This window comes from Triticum dicoccoides, chromosome 7A (assembly GCF_002162155.2).
Source record: "Triticum dicoccoides isolate Atlit2015 ecotype Zavitan chromosome 7A, WEW_v2.0, whole genome shotgun sequence".
NCBI classification, from domain to species: Eukaryota; Viridiplantae; Streptophyta; class Magnoliopsida; order Poales; family Poaceae; genus Triticum; species Triticum dicoccoides.
Window position 1 is genome coordinate 718,386,899 of NC_041392.1, and position 16,447 is coordinate 718,403,345.

The 16,447-nt window shown below is 51.0% G+C and overlaps 2 protein-coding genes across 2 annotated transcripts; one reads left to right on the top strand and one right to left on the bottom strand.

Moving 5' to 3' along the window:
• Positions 1 to 686: 686 nt before the first annotated feature.
• LOC119334026 (thaumatin-like protein 1b) lies at positions 687 to 2,631 on the top strand. The gene is made up of 3 exons (XM_037606702.1): positions 687 to 737; positions 906 to 1,596; positions 2,499 to 2,631. The coding sequence occupies exons 1-3, from the start codon at positions 689 to 691 to the stop codon at positions 2,629 to 2,631; spliced, it is 873 nt and encodes a 290-aa protein (XP_037462599.1). The 5' UTR covers positions 687 to 688.
• Positions 2,617 to 5,581, bottom strand: LOC119330004 (putative F-box/LRR-repeat protein At5g54820). Its single transcript, XM_037603111.1, has 6 exons — positions 5,419 to 5,581; positions 5,203 to 5,304; positions 3,998 to 4,915; positions 3,743 to 3,904; positions 3,312 to 3,657; positions 2,617 to 2,730 (listed from the first exon to the last, which is right to left on the bottom strand). Exons 1-6 carry the CDS (start codon positions 5,479 to 5,481, stop codon positions 2,651 to 2,653), a joined length of 1,671 nt encoding a protein of 556 aa, XP_037459008.1. The 5' UTR covers positions 5,482 to 5,581; the 3' UTR covers positions 2,617 to 2,650.
• Between the last annotated feature and the right edge of the window lie 10,866 nt (positions 5,582 to 16,447).

Here is a 16,447-nt window from a genome sequence, read left to right on the forward strand (position 1 = left end):
GGGGGCGACGGAAGAGGGTCGAGAGGAACCACGAGCTGCAGCTATGCCACTCAAAAAGTTACTCGATTCCTCGGGTGACGCCAAGCATTCCCTTTATATATAGTACTCCCTCTGTAAACAAATACAAGAGCATTTAGAATAATATTTTAATGATCTAAATGCTCTTATATATTTTTTTTTTACAGAGGGAGTACTCCTGATTGTTGTTTGAGCCTTTCACTCCAAGAAATAAAATTCTTATTTGATCCAATCATGGTTGGGATTTTAAAACACATATTGTTTAAACGAGTCAACTCACCGGCCGAGGCGAGGCTTAATATAACGAAGATGCTCACCTAACTTGCAATTTGCAAACCACATTTGATGTCTAATCTCTTAATAGTTTATACTGAAAATCAACTTTGGAGATCGAATGAACCTTTCTTCAATGTTTGTAGCTTCCTCCATCCCTTAGTTTAGTACTCCCTCCGTCCCATAATATAAGAACGTTTTTTTAAGCTTGAAAAACGTTTTTATATTGTGGGACGGACGGAGTACCTCCTAACAGCAATAGGTCAGTTAATTACTAGTTAATTAGATGATCACATCACATGCATGATGCATGGACGTGTTAAGAATTGATAATTTTTGTGTCATCATCTCACTCAAGTTTTGATCCCTTCTCTTCTCCCTCTCTTCCTCCGGCTCCATGGGAGGAGCACTTCTGCTCTCTCTGCTCTGCTTCGCCTTCCTCAAAGGTACACTGTAGTTAACATTAATCACTCTTTATTTGTGTTCCTGTGCCACTGTTAATAAGTTTGTTAATGCGCTTCTTAATTTTTGTGTTAAATTTCCAGTTACTATTAGTTAAGCTTGTATCTCATCAATGGACACAATATATGGATTTTGTACTTAATGGCCACCAGGAGCAAGCCCTTCGACGTTCACAGTGAAGAACAACTGCGGCTATACGGTGTGGCCGGGCATCCTCTCCAACGCCGGCGTGGCGCCGCCGTCCACCACCGGCTTCGCGCTCTCCCCGGGCGAGTCCCGTGCCGTGACTGTCGACGATGGCTGGTCCGGCCGCATGTGGGGCCGCATGCTCTGCGTGCAAAGCTCCTCCTCTAGCGCCGGCTTCGCCTGCGCCACCGGTGACTGCGGCTCGGGCACAGTCGAGTGCTCCGGCCACGGTGCGGCCCCGCCGGCCACGCTGGCCGAGTTCACGCTCGCTTCCATCGGAGGCGACGACTTCTACGACGTGAGCCTCGTCGACGGCTTCAACGTGCCGGTGCTGGTCGCGCCGGCGAACGGGAGCTGCCCGGCCACGGACTGCCCCGCCGACCTGAACGCGCAGTGCCCGCCGGAGCTGCGCGTCGTCGTGGCCGGTGCGGTGGTGGCGTGCCGGAGCGCGTGCGAGGCGTTCGGGACGGAGGCCTACTGCTGCAGCGGCGAGCACGGGACGCCGGCGACGTGCGCGCCCACGGCCTACTCCCGGCTGTTCAAGGCCGCGTGCCCGCGCGCCTACAGCTACGCCTACGACGACGCGACGTCCACGTTCACGTGCGCAGGCGGCAGTGCCGGCTACGGCGTCGTGTTCTGCCCCGCCGGCGGGTCGAGGTACGCTCGTTGGGTCATTGTCGTTGGACGTGCTCGGCACGTCGTGGCCATTTGGCATTTCGATCGCTTCTTTTTCTTTTGGACGTGTGCATGTGGACAGCGTAGCATGCATCATGCACGGCTTGACACGAATTATATTACTGTTAAATTAACTAGTACTCTATATTATTATGTGGACACGAATTATATCTAGATGTACTTTAGCAAAACTGTAGTATTATATTATGTGATGAACCTCTTTTTTAAGATATTATGTGATATTCCCTCAAAAAAAATTATTATGTGATAAACCTACCGATCCCAACTCTCCATAGAAGGCATCTTTATGCTTAAATGAGATGCTAACTTTTTTTTTGCGGAGAAATGAGATGCTAACTGCATGAAAGGAAGTACTCCCTCAGTAAAGAAGTATAAGAGCATCTAGATATACTTTAGTGATTTAAACTATTATATTTCTTTCGGAAGGTAGTAGTAACTAAACTCTCAATGCATGGGTGATTAACTCCCTTTAGCTATACTTCATTTAATTATTTAGCAACTAAACTCTCTCGTGCATAATCATCAGTTTGCATAGTTTCACATGTTTGGGTGATTGGGTCACCAAACTAGTTTCGGGCATGGCAGAGGTCTCAATCTATTCGAGCAGCAAAGTTGAGTTATTGGCAGTTTTCTAAATTTTGGAGGTGGGATAGGGGTACTCTCCTTGAGATGCTCTCTGCTCATGCTCAAATTGGCCGCAATGTGTGCGCGAGTTGTCAGTTTACAAGTAACATGGTAGCGTCAGTAGTTTCCCTTGGGCTTGCAGAAATAGTTCATTTAGCTACAGCAATCTAACAACGATATACACGCATGTACATCATTCATGAGCTAATACTGATACTTTTCTCTTGTCCTGGACCCAGTGGGAACCAGGTGTCGCCACCGACAAGTGCCGCCTACCCACCAATGGTGTTCTCGTCTCAGGGCGCAGATCCGGCGACAATCACCCTCCTTCCTCTCCTCATGGCCATCTTTCAAGTGATGTCGATGCAGTGAACTGGGTGATCCGAAACATTCAGCAAAATTTGCTGGAGGATGGAACCGGGCTCGGTTGGCATTCACCCAAACAAACGGCAGATTCGTCGCGATACCAACCTGCACCGCAAAGAACACTTCAGGTTCCTCCTCGACCGGGCAGTTCCTCCTCGACTTGGCAGTGGCATGGTTTCGGAGTGTGTTCTCTCGGATCCCACCCGAGCAGTATTAGGCCATGTGGCAAATTTTGTTTAGATGCTCTGTATTTTGGAGAGATATTACATTTTTCATATCGAGGTGCGGACCTAGAGAGAGTCTTCTTCTTTCAGGAGCTGGCAAATGTGTACATGAATAGATAGAGTGCAATTAAGTTTGTTCGAGTTTTCACCATTCAGAGTTCTTTCAGTACCTCCAATAATAACCCTCTTAAAAGGTTGAAACAAGGCAAAATGAGGAAGAAAAAAAAATAGCAGATGCACTGGAGACACATAAAAGGCAGAACAAGATTTTTTGCTATGATGAACCAGAGATTACTTGTTTTTTATTAAGAGGGGCAAAGCCCTATGGATTCCATTTATAGACACCAAAACAGTCACTACACTCTACAGGGGCATTCTCCCAGCTACACTGAATGCTGCATACTGCAGACTACACAAGATTAATTGACAGCGCGTAGATGCGAAAAGGATTGGTTTACTCACTGTGAAGGGGGGCATCTAAGACGGTGATCACCTTACCAAAGCGCTTCGAGGTTCGCTGTGCCCATTCACAGACCCTTGGTAAAATTCTTTCAAGGCCTATATTCCACTGGTAAGACTTATCACCCCATATTGCTTCTGTGAGCCTTGGTTCGATTGTCAGCTGCTCAAGTACAAAAGCATTTCCCAAGATAGAGCACGCCAGCTCAATCTGAGACTTGTAACACTGAAACCCACCCATGAAGACCGTCTTAAGATGATCATGGCGACACATACAGGGACCTTCCGCCCCCGCCACCTCGGCACTGAAGAAAGCACCGGGACTCAGATAGTGCATCTGCATTGGAAACTTGCAATCATTCGGTCAAACTAATCAAACTACAATTCTTTCTTGAAGGTTCATATATTTAGTCAACAAATGAAATGGTACTCACATGCAAGTGCAACGTCTCCAGTCGGGGTACAGCGTCCAACCAATGGGCCAGTTGAAGAAGTCCATTATCTTCATTTAATTCTCTACAATAGACGACAATTTGACAAGTCATATGCCTCAGATGCATAAACATGCCCTGTGGTCTTAATGGCAGCTCCAGGGACTGAAACATGACAGGAACAAATAAGATGACACTGACAGTAACACCAAGTTTCAAGAATTATGAGGTAAGCTAAAAGAAAAAAATTAAGATAACCTGTGCATATGTTGATATAATAGCTCGCACAATTAATATCTTCACTGGGGAAATGCTTGTAATTATATTGAATGCATGGGCCAGTGCATAAGGATTAGTGGTATCAAACGCAATTGTTGCCGTCTCTAATTTTGAGCAACCATGAAGCACTATAGGGATCAGTCGTCCTTCATACTCAAAATGAGCAAGATCAGCTGCATGAATAACAACCATCTGGACATCCGTTCCAGCAATCAGCAAATTTTGAAGTTTATCGAGTCTGTTTGGTACGATGAAGTCATCCACACCAGAACACCTGATGATCTCTAAGTCCTCAAGTCTTGAACAATTTGCAAGCAAGCCTGGAAAATCTCCAAATATCTGAACAGATTTCAAAACAAGCCTTCTGAGTATTGTAAAGCGGCATATTCCTGAGCTTGGCTTTATAGAAACACTGGCGAGAGACAAGGACTGCACAAGTGAGCTACCTTGAGCATCTAAGGCCTCAAGAGGAAAATGGGGAACTTCTTCAACTGGGTAATCAAATATCTTCAAATCAAAATCTATTGTTTTTGCCTTTGATGAAGCGGCAAACTCAATCCACCTGTCAAGATGTTCAGAGTCCTCGATGAGCAGGCCACACTTGATGCTGAACTTATTGATTCCTACCCCACTATGCTGTTGAATAACTGAATTTACAGTCTCAATGAACTTTGCTCGTGTTATTTTGGTACCACACTGATTAGTGGATTGGTCATTGGTGCCAGTGCCATTAACCTGATCAGCGGAATTGTCATCGGTGTTAGAATCCACATCACCGCGTTCATTGAAACATAGATCGCAGTGGAATCTCCAGAGCATTCTCCAACTTCTTGAAACAATGCTTGTCCTCACGGCCTCTTTCAGTGGCAGCAGTGAGATTATAACCGGCTGAACCTCCTGCGACAAGAGAGGACCTGAATTTTTAGAGGGGTTGCATTTTATCTAAAAGTAACTGGCTGACACAATGAGCTGAAAGTGCATGTATTTTGAAGGAGAAATACGAGCAGATGCAAGCTGCAGTTTTTTTCACTGTAGTTTCACCAATTAAGCAAGATGCCCAATTTAAATCAATGAAGGCCACAGCAGCAAATCCCACAAAACAGCAGTCTTTTTTGTCCCAGAGTTCCAGATCCGTCGCCCGTCTAAGGGGGAAATTGAGGAACTAATAATGGAATGGAAGTTACCGCCGGAAGGTCCTCCATGCGGAAGGACGGCCCGTCGGCGACGCCGTGGTAGTGCTCCGACCTTCTCCTCTTGGCCGCCGCCGCCGCCTCTTCCATGGGCTGCTGCAGGGAAGGAGGGAGGAACCCTAGGTTAACAGAGAAAAGGAGGGCACTCCGCAGATCGATCCATCCATGGAGGAAAACCTAGGTTAACAGAAGGAGGGAGAAGATGATCACCTGTCGATCTAGAGAAGGGGGATGGGGAGGAGGAGCTGCTTCGTCTTCCCCGGCTCCGGCCATCTCTGCTCTGCTCCTCTCCGACCAGAGGAGCTCACTTCACTTCGACTTTTTTTTTACACAAGAGGAATGCAATGGGAAGTGGAGGTGCGGTAACTCTCTCTGTGCCTTCGGTTTAGAGCATCTAGTATGGCATTTGTTGTGGTAGAATAGATTCCGCAAAAATCTTTCATGTTAGATGTAGAGTCCATTTGTGAGTAGTTAAATTTACAACCGGATCCCTAAGAAGTAACACGAAAACCCTAAAAACAAAATGTAAATTACAATTTGATTCATACCATGGCGCCGGCATCGTCCGCAGGCGTGGCGTGCTCGAGTCAGGCGCAGCGTGCTTGATTAGGACCGCCTTGAAGAGATCATGAAGGCCGAGCAGCGATCCGTCGAGCGGGCCCTTGAAGCATATCGCCTTCGCCTCCATCTCGTACACAGCGCGTAGCGCGGTAGCCGCCGCAACCGTGGCTGGCAGCTTTCGTGGTGGTGCGGCCAAGGAACCCGACTGCCTCGTTCACCCTCGGGACGACCTCGTCTCCCCACGCGCCCCATGTCCTCGATGGCGTCGTCGGTGATGCGCAAAAGGATGCTCCCCATCTTGCAGATGCCCTCTATTCAATTTACAGGATCTACTAGAGATGCTCTTAGTCGGTTTAGAGCATCTCTACCAGATGCCACTAATTTAACCAACGACAGTCATTCCCACGTGAGGATAATTTATCCTCCGCCTCTTATGCCTAGCCAATATTTACTCCACCACTCGGCGCGGGAGTAAAAAAAAATCCACTCTTCTTTCTGCCTCCTCTACCTCTTCCCCTCCCCCATCCCTGCTGTCGGCGGCCCTTCCTCCCGTCGTTCCCCACCGCTCCCCTCCTCCCAATGGCCAGATCCTATGGCCGGCAGTCCCCACTGATGATCCGGCCATGAGAGTCGCAGGGTCCTCAAGCGTCGTCGACGCCGCGAGACTGCAGCCTCATCGGGCCACCTCGCAGGTTTCCTCGAACTCCCTACACTGCGGCAACCGCAGAGGAAGTAGTTGGGAGTCCGATAGTGGGGTTAGGGATGTGGGTGGCGGAGATCACGGACCGCGACACCCACAAGCGCCATTGGCTTGGATCCTTCCACACGACCGAACTCGCTGCCCTCGAGTACAACCGGTGGCAGGTCCAGGTGCATGACTCCACGGCATGCCTCAACTTCCCTTGGGGAACAGCGCTCGTCGAGCTCGAGTTGTCGCCACTGGGGGTGGTGAGTGCGGCGGTGGCCAGGGAGAACCGAGAGGCAAGGGAAAGCATCGCGTCAGACGGCATTGACGAGGAGTACATGGTAGACCTCTGCCGCCAGTACCCCGAGCTCGTGGAGACGGAATGAAAGATCTTCGCGGAGCGTGTGGTCGACGGGGAGGTCATGATCCTCTCCGGCGATGAGCCGCATGGTGGCGGCGCCGGTGGCAACGACGAGAGGACTTTGACATGGAAGAATGGCGGTGCATCTTCCCCTACTGCGGCAATGACAACACAGGGTCGGAGCCGTCTGGTGAGATGTCGCAGGCAGATTGGCTCGCCCTCTACAAGGGTCATGATGAATATTAGTTTAGTTTAATTTCATGTTTAATTTTATGTTTAAGTTCATGTTTAGATTTAAAAACTCATGTCCGGTGGGATGTGAAGACAAGGCGGATGATTATGTGTCGAATTTCGGTTGTTTAAATCAAATGTAGGTTGAACTTATGCAAATTTGGTTTTTACTCCGTTAAATAGAAGAGTTCGGCTAGGTCCGACCGAAAGTTGGTGGGGTAAAAATTCTCCACCAAGCTTTGATCGTCCGCATCCTCCTCTATTTTATAGGGTATCGGTTAGAGTTAGCCTAAAGGCATCTATAATCGGGCTTTGTAAGAGCATCTAGAATCACACGTAGCGGATTCTTTGATAGGCACAACAGAAGAGGAACATGGTCTTTAAACTACGGCCAAACGACGAAATCGTCTCTGATCATGAAGCAGGCATGGCATCTGTATCTTTTTACCACTTCAGTCACATGCTTGGCACTCCAGCTATACGCAATTCTATGATCAATCTGGACGTCTTGGAGCTGCAGGCCGCGGACCTCAGCGAGCCGGAAGAATCCGATCAAATCACTGACATGATGGAGATCACATACTTCCGGCTGATAAGTGTTGGGTATATTGATTATTAGGAAAGTTATGATAGTGTGATCATGTATTTTTATATATATATATATATATATATATATATATATATATATATATATATATATATATATATATATATATGCCACGAGGCTCAAGCAATAAACATTAAATTCATCAACTATTCCACTGATCCTTTCTCTCCCCCTTCTAACATGATATCAATCTAACCGATCCAAACCCTAGCAGCCGCCCGTCACTTTTGCCTCGCGCACCACCCTCGGGATGGTCGGCCTCCATGACCGCCGTCGGGGGCCGCGCCGCCCATACCTAGGGTCCGTCCGCCTGTCGTGTTGATCAGCTGCCCTAAAGAGTCTTTCCCCGAGCCCTTGCTTGGATTTCTCTCTCTCTCGCCGGTCGTTTTAATTGACGTTTACTTTTTAATTTTCCGATATAAGATCGGTTTACTTCGTCCATCGACGTGCGCCTGCTTCGTCGTCTGCGTTGACTCCTATCAGGAGCTTGGTCGTCCCGAGCACCATGCAGCGCGACAGCAGTATGGCGGCCGAGTGCGTCCTCGTACGTGCTCGGTTCCCAGGCTTTGCTTTGCTCACGTGCATGCACATGTGCAGCTCGCTGTACAAACACATGCTTCCTGGACCGCATGATGCAAGTGGACTTTGGACGCCGAAGCAGCACCGATCTACATCACGTGCCGCGCTCTCGTGGGATCCTGTGCATCTTCATCGACGCGCGACCGGTCTGATCAACCGTTGCTTGCGCTTGCGCAGGGATCCAGAGAAGGTCATCGACGAGCACGCACGCCTCTCCATCGATCGAGCATTAGACTGTCTGTTGTGTCGTCTTGTCGGACCACAGTACCGTCATCCCATGGTTCTCATTATCGACCTGCATGCTGCCGCTGCATCATTCTTTTGGGCCGTAGTGTCGCGGCCCGCGGTCTATCACTGCTTCGAGTACGTTCGTTTCAGGCCGTCTTCGTGGCTGCAACGACCCTCGCGTTACGGCTGCGTCGTCCCATCGGGCCGTAGCGAGCGTGGCACGCGGTCTCCGCCGTCATCTGAAGCCGTCCCCGCAGTTGCACCGACCCGCGCTCAGCCGCTGCACCGCCCCTTCGGACTGTAGTGTCGCGGTCCATGGTCCCCGCAACCGCGCCGAGGTCTTCCGTCGTCGCCCCGACCTGCCCGCCGCCGCTGCGTCGCCCCTTCGGGGTATAGCGCCTTGGCCCGCGGTCCACCGCCGTCCCCGCGCGTCGACTTCCCGTGGTATGCGCCGTGCCGCCTCCCTTGACGCGGGAAAACTACCGTCTGCGCCGGTTTTCATCACGATGTCGGGTTCTTCGCCTACTTCGAGCACCGCCGTCGCGCTCCTAACCTCGCCGCCGCCGCCGCCGTCGCTGCTACCCCCGTAGCCGCCGCCGCAGCCCGTCCACCCCCTTCATCTTCGTCCAGCACCAGCCCATTGCCAGCGTCGCCATCATCTACCCCGACCACTTCATCTACTCCGACAACCACCGTCAAGTCCTCTGCTGGTCTCTCCGACTTCTCCGATATGGCGTACAACTCGTGCATGTCCCGGTCTACGCATGCCCGTTACTGGCAACACCGATGCGTGCCTTCATCCATGATGTGTCCCCAGGCCTGGCAAGCCTGGTGCGGCGCTTCGTCAACTTCATCTTCGTCCGTCTGCGCATGCCTGGTGCTAGCAACACCGGTGCGTTCCTTCGTCCATGATGTGTCCCCGGGCTTGGCAAACCCGGCGCGACGTGTCATAAACAACATCTTCTTCCCGGTGCACCATTACTTCGACACCACTGCGCCCATGCTAACTCGGCGCCTCCTTGCGCCCGCGGCTCCACGGCGACATCCTCGACACCGGCTCCCCGACTCGACATTGACCACGGCGTTCTTCGCACAGCTACCTCGACCACGGCTGCACCACCCTCTGCTCTCGGCTACATCGACAAACGGCATAAAGGGCTACCACCTTGCTTGAGCAACATCGTCGGTTGCCACTCCAGTCACAACTTCCGGATGCGTCGACCGTTACGACTGTGGGGAGGTGTCCGTCGGCTTGCCTTCGGATTCTTCTCCAGTCTTACCGTCTGCGTCACTACCGTTGTGACTGCGGAGAGGTGTCCGTCGGATTGCTTTCGGATTCTTCTCCAGTCTAACCGTCTGCGTCACTACCGTTGTGACTGCGGGGGGATGTTGAGTACATTGATTATTAGGAAAGTTAGGATAGCGTAGCATATTATTCTACCCCGCCTTGTACTTCAATATGATCATGTACTCCTATATATATATGCCACGAGGCTCAAACAATAAACATTGAATCCATCAACTATTCCACCAATCACCTCTCTCCCTTCTAACAATAAGTCTGATTCACAGTTTTGCCAAAATCTCGGTCAAGGCACTCGCAAACAAGCAGGAACTTTTGGAAAATATGGGTCTTTTGGAATCCGTCTGGGACATGGGTATTAAGCTGGATGTGTCTGATTACCTTTTGCTTAAGCTGGATGTGTCGAAGCCTTCGATTCCGTGGCGTGGCAAATTACTTTTGGAAAACATTGGTCTTTTGGAATCCGTCTGGGACATGGTATTAAGCACAGGATGTCTCTATTTGCAGACGATATGGTCATGTTCATCATACCCAAGCAGATTGAGATCAAGGTGGTCGTGGGAAATCTTCAGCTTTTCGGCAACTGGTCTGGTCTGCATGTTAATTAATCTGGGGAAGAGTACGATCATTCCCATCAGATGCGGTCCTGAGATTGACCAAGCGGCCTTCCTTGCTGATTTGCGATTTGCCACGCACGCTGGGTTCCTTCCCCTGCTCGTATCTAGATCTAGGATTGGCGCTCGGGCTACGGAACCGGGCATCTCCAGCCGTTGGTCCTCCAGGGTGCGTCTAAAAGCGCCGCCTGGGGGTGAGCCGGCGAAAAAAATGGCCTTGGGGCGAGTCGGTCCCCAGCCGTCGGTCCCCAGGGTCGCCCCTAGGCGCGTATTTAAAAAAAAAGAATCGTTCGGCGAAGTTATGACAAAAACTAGTTAAATTTTGGCCAAACATGATAAATTTCGGTAAAATTCGCGCATTTTCATTACATTAACCTAATCTGAAAAAGAAAAGGGCTGAAGTCGTCGCCGTCGTCGCCGCCATCGTCATCGTCGGCCTTCTCCTCCTTGACGCGGGCGCCCCTGCTGGACCCCTGCCCGGCGTCACCATGGCGAACTAGCGGCGGCGCGTCGTCGTCGTCGTCGCTGTCGCATAAGACGACGACCCCGTCTTCAACGCGGCCGCGTCGGCGCTCCTCGAAGCGGCGCAGGGCGGCGCGCTGGCGTTCCTTCTCCTTCTCCTGGCGCGCCTTCTCCATCGCAATGGAGTCCTGGCGCGCCCATTCTAGGACCGCGTCGTCGTCGTCGAACTCCGCCTCCACCGGCGCCAGCCCCGACTCCGTCTTCACCGGCGCCAGCCCCGGCTCCATCTTCGGCTTGACGAAGCGCGGAGGAGCCGACAAGGAGGGGGCGCGCCGGCCGCCCCCGTTGATGACGATGCCGACGCTGCGAGTGCGCCGACCGATTGGCGTCTCCGCCGCGGGCTCGGCCTTGACGCCGAGAAGCGCCGGAGAACCGGAGGAGTGGGAAGATGAGCGAGAGGAGGAAGACGAGGAGGAGGCGAACCTCCTTGGCGCCCATGCGCGTCGGTGTTGCGACGGGGCAGCCCCCGTCGCACGATAGGTCAACGGCGGGTTGTTGCCGCCGTCGAGATGCGTCAGCACGCCCTCCAGCGTGCGGCCCGGGACGCCCCACCATAGGTGGCGCCCCACGCTGTTCTTCACGACGCCGACCACCGGCGCGTCGTTGGTGGAGGCTAGGCGCTGCTGCTGGCGGCGCTGGAAGTACGCCGCCCAAGCCGTGTGATTGTCGGCGGCGTACTGGGGGAGGGAGCGCTCGTCGTCGGTCAGGGAGGCGCGCGCGACCTCGACCTCCTCGGCGAAGTACGTGGGCTTCGCCACGGCGTCGGGTAATGGGGGAACGGGCACTCCCCCGTCGCTGAGCCGCCACCCCGTCGGCCCGGCGTGCATGTCCGGCGGCGCCGGGATGTTCGCCTGAAACAAGAGCCAGGACTCCTGTTCGCGGAGCGAATGCCGGCCGAAGCCGTTCGCCGCCGCCTCGTCTCCGGGGAAGTGCTCTGCCATGGCGACGGGCTCGGCGGTGGTAGAGAGGGAGAAAGAGGGGCTGCCGGTGGCGCTCGGGAGAGGAAGACGGAGACGGAGAGAGAGGGACTGGGCGGCGGCGAGGGGCGAGTCTGGTGTGGGCACCGGCGAGAACCGCCGGCTTTTATAGCCGCTCCGCGCCGTGTGTACGCGCGAGGGAGGGGAGGCGTCGGCGCGCCGTCCCGAGACGCGCCGCCCGTGAGGAATCAATGGCAAGGCTGACCGGCGGCAGCCTGGCCATTGATTCCCCATGGGAACCGATGCAGTTGGGGGAAGACGAGCCGCCGTGTCCCTGACGCGGCTGGCCCGTGGCTTTTTCGCGCCAAAACAGTTCGCCCCGGCGCCCCCCCCCCAGCGCGCCGGGTTCGGCCTGGGTCCGCCGGCGCTGTTTTCGGCTCAGGTCGGCGAAAATCGGGCTCCTGGGGGCGCGACTGGACCGTTTTTTCGGCGCCGGCACGAAAAAAACGCCTGGGGAGGCCTCGGGGGCGCGGCTGGAGATGCCCTAACGAAGACGGTGGATGATGTTGCAAATCACTTGGCATCCAGGAAAGGTAGACTTGTCTTTGCAAGAGGGCGTGTCGTCATATGGATATAATGAGGGGTTAATTATCCTTTTGTCCTCAGTGGTGTCCATGTGCTCAGTTTTGCCCTCAGATGCGAATTGTGCTCAGTTTTGCCCCTAGTCCGTGCGCACCGACTCGTTACGTGAATTCTGCCATCTCCGTCAGGTCAACCTTTTGACTCGACCCTTACAGGTGGGACCAGGGGGCAGAGACGGCCAATTGTATTCATACTGTTGCACGCATGGCTTGAGGAACCCAGCAGAGAGCCGCTGAGCAGAGAGTCGTTGCGGGTGTGCTATATAAGCGGGTAAAAGAGGCGGTGACCACGGCGACAGAGAGCACGGTGGTGACCACGGCGAGAGAGAGAGAGCACGATGGTGACCACGGCGAGAGAGAGAGAGCACGACGGTGGAAAGCTAGTTGTGGAAGGCGCGGCGGCGTTGAGATCCCCTTTGGCTCCGAGCTCCATGTCTTCCTCAAGCTCCCGCGCCACCTCGCGGATGCAGAGTCGGGCGCATGTGGACATTCCTGTCTTGGTCTGTCCGCGGTGCCGGGTGGGCGTTGATCGGAGGGTTTCTCACACACCGAGGAATCAGAATCGTCCGTTCTACGTGTGCAGCGAGAATGGGGTAAGAATCGGGGCAATTGCACCATTTTCGTGATCGGGATCTTTGAGCAATGGGTTGATCTGTTTGGTGTTCATGCAGGTGACATGCTTCTTTCTTTGGGTCGATGCTCTGGCCAAGACACTGATGAATGAACTGCAAGAAGAGCATGAAGAATGGTTGCACATGCTGCCACGAACGGCAGTGGCCGCAACACGAGCTCCGAAAGAAGAGATGGAGGGCAAAGCACGCACTGACAGAGAGCTAGCTGTTGAGCTTAGGATGTTGAAGAAGAAGGTTAGGAAGCTTGAAGATCAAGCACAAATACCAATACCCATTTGCAATTACTTTTGGGCATTGGTAGGTATGGTAATCGCACTGGTTGTAATGGTGAAAATGTATGAAAAGGCATGAATTATGGAGGAATTTGTAAGCTTGAAATTGTATGAAAAATTCACCTAGTTTAAATGTTGGTCAAAGTTGTTTAAATGTTGAAAAAACGAAGAAGTAACCAACATTTAAATATGTTGAAAAAAGGGAGAAGAAATGAGGAATCCAGAAACTTTTGATCAATGAATGCAGCTCTCTACTCTGCCTTTCTATCCAAAAAAGGTTCCTCTATGGGCCAAATTCAGAATCTAGAGCCGAGTGCAGGCTAGACTAATGGGCGAACTGCATCCAATTAGGCCCATTCGGGGGTTCTCTTACGTGTTTTCTATTTTTTGTCCTGATTTAATTTAGGCAGTAAATCATAATGCTGAAACTTTTTGTTAAAGCTAATTGAATTATTCCAGAGCCAAACAATTAAGTTGAGAATTTTTTTGTAGTTGTTAAATATTTAATAGCAATTTAATTACTCCAATTCAAATACACCGTGATTTAAATCAAAGACCAAATTGTCATCGAAAATGTGCCTCATCTCTGGTAGAGGTTTACACCTGGTGCCAAAATAAATGAACATTTCTTAAGGGCATTACATTGAGAAAAAATAATTTGTCTAGAAAAATGAAGGGTGGAAAATGCACAAAAAATTGGTGCGCCTGGGGACTCAAACCCAGGACCGCGTGGGTTTGTGGCATTTAGGGCTGCGCTGGTAACCGCTAGGACAGATGGAAAGACTCTGACATGGATAGGGAAGGAATGTATACATAGTGAGATAGTGAATGTTTGCACACGCATGAGAGTGGTTTTCCTTTGTTTTGCACTGAAATTTTGGAGGGTTGGAAACGTATGTTTGCACTGCCACATGATTATGGTTAGAATGGCACTTGGTTTAGGGTTAGAGTGGCACTTGATTTAGGATTTAAATGGAATAAATTTGCATGTTAGTTCATGACTTGTTATTTTTTTAAATGAAAGAGAGGGCTTCTCACCCCCTTCGATTTTCATTTTTCATTAATGAAAGCCACAAGTTCTCGAACTTCATGACTTGGTTTAGGGAAAAAATGATATGTTTGGGCACGGACATTTTTTAACACACATAATAACTTAGATAAGATGTAACACACCGTCAAATTTAACCAGAGCACGGACATGACATAATAACTTAGATAATAATACCCATAGTTCACGGACACGACACGGCACACATGACATAGAAAAGCAACAAAATAGAAACGATAAAACTAAGAACATGACGAGCTTGACTCCGGCCTTGAACATCTTCATCTTGACCTCCTTCTTCCACCTTGGCCGCGCGCCCCTTCAACACCGTCTTCACTCCTCCTCCTCCTCGTCGTAGGGAAGGGAGTGCATCTGGCCTGGAGTGGGGAAGATGTTCTCGTAGTTGGTGAAGATGTTGTACACTGTGAAGAAGATGGCCTCGCAGCCGGACCAAAAGACTTGGCCGAGGAGCTCGCGCGCGTCAAACGGGTTGGTGAAGGTGACCGTGAGCAGTAGGAGGATGCCGCCGCGGTCACGAACCTCGTTGAGGGTGAACATCCTAGGCGAACCCCGTGGGAGGTGGGCATAGCCGGCTCTAAGGAAGGCGCGGATGAGTTCGACGGAACCCCTCCACCTAGAAGTCGCCCACACACGGAGCTCTCTCTCCATGAGCATGCCCGGTGGGTAGCGCAGCTCCGGCACGACAGGCGGACGGTTGAAGGTCGGCCCGTTGAACTGCATCTTCACTTGGTCTCGCTTGGAAAGGGCTCGGTCGCTTGGGTGTTTGAAGTTGGAGAGAATGGATCGGATCTGGCTTGTGGGTGGGAGAGGAAGAGAGGCATCCCATTTATAGGCCTGTGGGTGGGAGAGGAAGAGAGAACAGATGAGAACAGTGCGTGTGTGAATTCAGACGCGTGTGTGAATCCATTACGTTTTGGGCTCTTAAATTTTTGCACGAAAACGATGCATGAAACGCGTGCGTACATGTGAAGCACTGCATAGAAGGCTGCTGCTTGCATCTAAAATACGAAATAGCTCGCCTAGCTAGCCTAGCTGCCTCGCTAGCTCGCCTCTCCTCGCTCTGAATCAGTACGTGCATGGCCACTGCCTTGCTAGCCTAGCTCGCCTCGCTTGCATGCATGCACGTCCGGCTCGCTCGCGCATGCAAACCACGTCGCCGCCCTTCCCATGCATATAGGCCTGGAAAGGCTGAGACGGCCTATTAACTGCGGTCTCAGGCCCGGACAACGAGACGGCTCAATGGTCCATCCAGCGCGCCCGGTATTTCTTTAGAAAAAATAATCTCCCAGCCAATCAGATTGCATCTCGCGGATCGCCCCCCTCCTCCCCGCAGATTCCTTATAGAAGGGTTAGATCGACGACCCTGGATCGCCGCTAGGGTTAGATGTACGGTCCTTGTTCAGTGCTAGGGTTAGCGGGGTTTGGGAGGGGTTTGGAGCAGTCAAAGATATGTTTGACTAGATTTCAAATGAGCATAATAAATTAAATAAAAATCAGAAAAAAGAAAATCCTGCGCACATAGTCTTCTTATGTCATACAATAATGTTTTAAGTTGATAAACAAGGTTTACATACATTTAAACGATAAGTTTATGTGTCTTATGTGATATCTCGAGTATCTCGAACTCTCTTGTATGAGGTGAAGAGAAGTGTTTTGGTGAAATGAACATGAAAATTTCAAAAAACTCGCCACAACTTCATTTTGGAGTGACTAAGAAGGATCCAGGCTTAGTTTTTTATTTTGATATTTTAGACTTGTTTAAATCTTGGTCAAAGTTAAGTTTGACCAGAATTGAAATGAGCAAAACAAATTCAAAAAAATGAAAAAATGAAAAAAAAACCAGCGCACATAGTCTATATATATATATAATATATGTGTAGGAAAGTTATTTGGTTGATTTAGACAAGGTCGAAAAAAAACCTTGCTTACAAATGAGGTTGTTTACCCTACCTTTGGACCACTCTTTTTAGCACATTTTTCATGAAATTTCAAAAACCTCATCACAACTTCCTTTTGG